The 6,000-nt window shown below is 42.2% G+C and overlaps 1 protein-coding gene across 4 annotated transcripts in view; it reads left to right on the forward strand.

The window, feature by feature from the left end:
• The window catches only part of ccdc24 (coiled-coil domain containing 24), a 56,678-nt gene that overhangs the window by 22,641 nt on the left and 28,037 nt on the right, over positions 1-6,000 (forward strand). The window contains exons 4-5 of one of the 4 annotated variants that reach the window (XM_079488694.1): positions 2,235-2,348; positions 2,479-2,580. The exons of the other annotated variants lie outside the window; for them this stretch is intronic. Of the exons in view, the coding sequence (XP_079344820.1) occupies positions 2,235-2,348; positions 2,479-2,580 (216 nt within the window). The remainder of the gene's footprint in view (positions 1-2,234; positions 2,349-2,478; positions 2,581-6,000) is intronic. 4 annotated transcript variants of the gene reach the window in all.

Below are 6,000 nucleotides of genomic sequence, written 5' to 3' on the forward strand. Positions count from 1 at the left end.
GACATTTTTATAACTCAACTGTAAACGAATGCGAATGGCTTTCAGGGACAAACTGATCACATTTCCTCTTCCATATCGTTCCACGGTTCCAGCATCCGGTTTCTCTCTCTCCCCTCTCTCTCTCTCTCTTTCAGACATGTCAGAAAGTGTGTGTGTGTGTGTGTGCGCAATCATTATTAATCTCATTCATTCAGACAAGCATAAGCATGATAAAGGCCTGGGAGGACTGTGTCGTGCTCATATGGAAACTGTCTTTGAATAACTAAACAGTGTTACGGCCGGGCTACACTTGGACAGAATTGGTGCGGAATTGGAGCGGAGTCCACAGGAGTCCGCAACGGCACAGTGTCTGCCACTATAATCAATGGAACCCAACTACACCGGTGCGCAGGTTGTGCATAAGCTCCGCGCGTGAATCTTAATTTTACACGAAAGTGCTCTATTTTTCTGTCTGTCCGGCGTCCGCAGGGGTTATGCAGCCCCTCGCCTTCAGAGGAAAGAAACAGTAAATACGGAACTCCCCGTGGAATGGACAAATTGTCGGTGCAGCCACCTAGCTGCTTCCGTCTCCAGTGTAGCCCGGCTCTTAGAGTGTTAGTTTGTCTATGAAAGGGTAAACAATGTATCCATAAGGGCCAGTTTTTACACTTTCAGGATGAATCTATTTTGTACTTTAGTATTTGTACAAACATTCCCGACACATGTCCATTTTAAGTGTGGGTGGGTGCTTGCGTGTGTGCAAGTGTGCACGTGTGTGCGCGCGCGCGCGTGTGTGTGTGTACATGTGTGGGGTGCCAGTGCGGTCATTCGGACCACCCCCTCTTCTTCTCCACCTGTGTGGTCTTTGACCCCCCACCATTGAACACACACACCCATAAACGTACACGCTCCCACACTCGCACTTTGCTTTATTGTGTGTGTGAGTGATCTGTTAGCAGCCAACAAAGAGAGGTCTGTAAAGACCAAAGGGAGACAGTGCTGTGCCAGAACCTGTCAAATTGCCACTGTTTATTTTAAAAACCCAGTTTTCCAGTATAGGGCAGGGATCCGAACCGGAGTTGGACCGGATCCAACATTGAAGAACAGGAATCGGTTCCATCACATTTGGAACCAGGTTTATCACACTGTCAGAGCTGGTATTTGTGGACTTCACGTCTGCTATTGCAATAAGGCGGCTGTGGTTCAGGAGGTAGAGCAGCTCGACCAATGATCCGTGGGTCGGCGGTTTGAATACCAGCAAGGTTCCCAGTTCGAACCCTGGCTCCCAGCCTCCCCCAGAGTTAGTGTCGAAGTGTCCTTGAGCAAGACTCTGAACCCCTAATTGCTCCCGGTGTGCAGGTTGGTGCCTTGCATGGTTTCCTCCGGCATCGGTGTGTGAATGGGTGAATGTAAAGCGTCTTGGGATAAAGGCGCTATATAAATGCACCTTTTACCTCTGAGAACCACTACAACAATGTATATGGAATACTGTATGTAAGATTGAATCTGTGTTTATACAAAATTTCAATGAAGGACAACATCTAATAGATATTTTTAAAGATAATAGTATTCATTAAAGGGAACCGTTAAGGAATTGGACCGCTAAGAGGGGATGGTTAAGGTACTGTATGTGCACAGCAGCTTGACACAACAGAATGACTGTCATTGCATTTGTAAAATGGCTTAACAAAGAGCCCTTGACCTTTAATGCCTAGTTTAATTATAGTATAGAGTAAACTGTTTTATACTTAATAATAATAATAGCAGAGGAATTGTAATCAATCAATCCAGTTAAGACTAAATGAGTGTCATTAAGTCCATATTTTCCAAGCCTGTAGGCTGATTGAGAGATCTGCTGAAGAGTGTTGAACTAGAACATTTAAATTCTCTAGTGGCATTAAGTGTGTGCATGTGTTGTGCGTGTGTGTGTGCGCGTTTGTGCGTGTGTGTGTGTTTGTGTGTGCGTGTGTGTTACCACAGGCTATACTCATTTGGCTTGGAGCAACTCTGAGCTGATTACCCATAAAAAACAATGTAGTCACTGTTTCCGTCCCTGTTAGCATACACGCGTGTGTGTGCACGCACGCACGCACGCACGCACACACACACACACACACACACACACACACACACACACACACACGGTTAATTTCACCAACTTCTATCAGTGTATCATCAAACCTCAAGTGTGCTGTCTGTCTGTCTGTATGTCTCTCTCTCTCTCTCTCTCCCTCCCTCTCCCTCCTCTTCCTTAGGGATGATGAAGAGGTCTTGTTACAGTATAAAGCAGACGTGGTGAACTATGCCCTGAGTCGCCCTACCAGCCACAGTGACCCATATACATGCAGAAGCCCTACTACAGACCCCAGGTCAGTAACACCACTCAATGCTCTCTTTATAACTATAGGGAACAGGGGGAAGCCATCTCGTATTATCTGAACTTCACCCAACTGTCTAATTCGACATGACTTAAATGTGAATCTCCTCTCCTCTCCTCAGACCCAGCTCTCATTGCTCAGTTGGGTCCAGTCATGATGACATCGAGGCTGTGAGAGACAGGCTGAATGTCACTGACATAGACCAAGTGGTGGCACACCTCAAGTGAGTACCAGGAAGCATCTTGAGACATGACCAGGACACTGTACAAACACAAAGAATACTCATGCATCACATGACCAGGACACTGTACAAACACAAAGAATACTCATGCATCACATGACCAGGACACTGTACAAACACAAAGAATACTCATGCATCACATGACCAGGACACTACAAACACAAAGAATACTCTTGCATCACATGACCAGGACACTGTACAAACACAAAGAATACCCATGCATCACATGACCAGGACACTACAAACTCAAAGAATGCCCATGCATCACATGACCAGGACACTGTACAAACACAAAGAATACCCATGCATCACATGACCAGGACACTGTACAAACACAAAGAATACTCATGCATCACATGACCAGGACACTGTACAAACACAAAGAATACTCTTGCATCACATGACCAGGACACTGTACAAACACAAAGAATACCCATGCATCACATGACCAGGACACTACAAACACAAAGAATACTCATGCATCACATGACCAGAACACTACAAACACAAAGAATACTCATGCATCACATGACCAGGACACTGTACAAACACAAAGAATACTCATGCATCACATGACCAGGACACTGCAAACACAAAGAATACTCATGCATCACATGACCAGGACACTGTACAAACACAAAGAATACTCATGCATCACATGACCAGGACACTGCAAACACAAAGAATACTCATGCATCACATGACCAGGACACTACAAACACAAAGAATACTCATGCATCACATGACCAGGACACTGTACAAACACAAAGAATACTCATGCATCACATGACCAGGACACTGTACAAACACAAAGAATACCCATGCATCACATGACCAGGACACTGTACAAACACAAAGAATACTCATGCATCACATGACCAGGACACTGTACAAACACAAAGAATACCCATGCATCACATGACCAGGACACTGTACAAACACAAAGAATACCCATGCATCACATGACCAGAACACTGTACAAACACAAAGAATACTCATGCATCACATGACCAGAACACTGTACAAACACAAAGAATACTCATGCATCACATGACCAGGACACTGTACAAACACAAAGAATACTCATGCATCACATGACCAGGACACTACAAACACAAAGAATACCCATGCATCACATGACCAGGACACTGTACAAACACAAAGAATACCCATGCATCACATGACCAGGACACTGTACAAACACAAAGAATACCCATGCATCACATGACCAGGACACTGTACAAACACAAAGAATACCCATGCATCACATGACCAGGACACTGTACAAACACAAAGAATACTCATGCATCACATGAGTATTCATGTGATGAATATATATTATTATATAATATATATTATTATAATAATAATAATAATATATATATAATAATATATATTATAATATTTCACCTTCTGAGGTGAAATACACGACGGACAACTCGCGTAAATATTTTATACCAGTATTTCCCAAACACTGGGTCGTGGACCCATTTGTATGGGTCAGAACTCAAAAGTAAATATCACTTTTGTTGTTTACCTTTCAATTCCTTCAACGTTTTTTTGTATTTTTGTATTTTTGCAAATTTAAATAATAAATTAAACATTTTCAGAAATTAAAATGTATTTAAAACATTTTTCAACAGATGTAATGAAAATGGTCACAATGTGTCACATCGCAACACATTAGCTTGTAGATCTTGGCTTTTCTGACAATTGTTGGCACTTTTTGTCTATTTCCACTAGTTTGAGTCCCGGGGAGACTAAAATGTTTTGGAGCCAGTGATTTATACTGTATCAAAGGTGTACACAGTCCCATCTCGAAAGCATAATAGAAATATAAGGAGCTGTACAGTAGATGTATCAATATGGTGTGCTTATGGCTCAATACTTCTGTTATTACTTGGAAAACCAATTTTAAAATATGTGTTGTGTAAGAGTAATATCTAAACAAGCAATATCTTAGTTTGTGTTCCCTCCTGACACTCCACAAATTGGAGAATTGTGTAAAACAAATGTGTTGCCATGCACAGAGACAATCATGCACAAACAACAGGTGCGAGATATTTGCAAGCTAGGCGTATTTCAACCTTGCCCAGGGACTTGGCTAGCTTTTGTACTTCTCTGAAACAAATTCCAGCATGCTGTGCTGACTGGAAACTTTCATTATGATATTTTTGAGACTCCGAGCCAGATCTACATACATAGATGTACCAAAGCCCTTTGGGTGCATTGGGCGTCCAGAAAAGTAACGCTTGTTATTTTGCAAACAAAGTGCATCAGCCTAACAACGCAGTTATGTCCAAAACTGTTACTTTTCAGGATTCAAATTCAAAAACGGCAAAAATATAGCAGATCTACCGCTACAAGCTCAAAACACGTCACTTCGCACTGCATTTCCAGCTTGTGGATCTGCTACTGTGTTTTTGACACTTTTGTGTGATGTTGTTAGTATGATCAACCTGATCATACTATACATACAGTTGGAGGCCATCGATATTGTCCTTTTCTTTTTGCTGAGGTTTGCGTGATCTGCGCAAAAGGACAGTTAACCCATTTTGGGCGGGAACCCCTTTTGGTGTTTTAAACATGTTATAATTTAGCTATTGAAAAATAGCAGATCTACAAGCTCATAGCGCGCCACCGAGTGGCGCGCTACGAGCTTGTAGGTCTGCTATTTTTGAAAAATCGTGAAAATATTTATTTCAGAAAACTGGAGGATTTAGAAGGATTTTTTTAAATTTTGAGGTCAGGCCTAAATGGGTCAAATAATAAGGGACAATATCGGTGGCACCCAACTGTACTTGATCGGATCGAGTAGGGCGGTAAAACACAAAAAGTTAAAATATGGAGATAGGAGGTTTCTGCCCGACGACACAACTACATACTATAGAGGTCTACACCTCGAATAGCATGTCTGTCTTCTCTGTCCATAACTACATACTATAGAGGTCTACACCTCGAATAGCATGTCTGTCTTCTCTGTCCATAACTACATACTATAGAGGTCTACACCTCGAATAGCATGTCTGTCTTCTCTGTCCATAACTACATACTATAGAGGTCTACACCTCGAATAGCATGTCTGTCTTCTCTGTCCATAACTACATACTATAGAGGTCTACACCTCGAATAGCATGTCTGTCTTCTCTGTCCATAACTACATACTATAGAGGTCTACACCTCGAATAGCATGTCTGTCTTCTCTGTCCATAACTACATACTATAGAGGTCTACACCTCGAATAGCATGTCTGTCTTCTCTGTCCATAACTACATACTATAGAGGTCTACACCTCGAATAGCATGTCTGTTCTTCTCTGTCCATAACTACATACTATAGAGGTCTACACCTCGATAGCATGTCTGTCCTTCTCTGTCCATAACTACATACTATAGAGGTCTA

Source organism: Electrona antarctica (genome assembly GCF_951216825.1).
Source record: "Electrona antarctica genome assembly, chromosome: 19".
NCBI classification, from domain to species: Eukaryota; Metazoa; Chordata; class Actinopteri; order Myctophiformes; family Myctophidae; genus Electrona; species Electrona antarctica.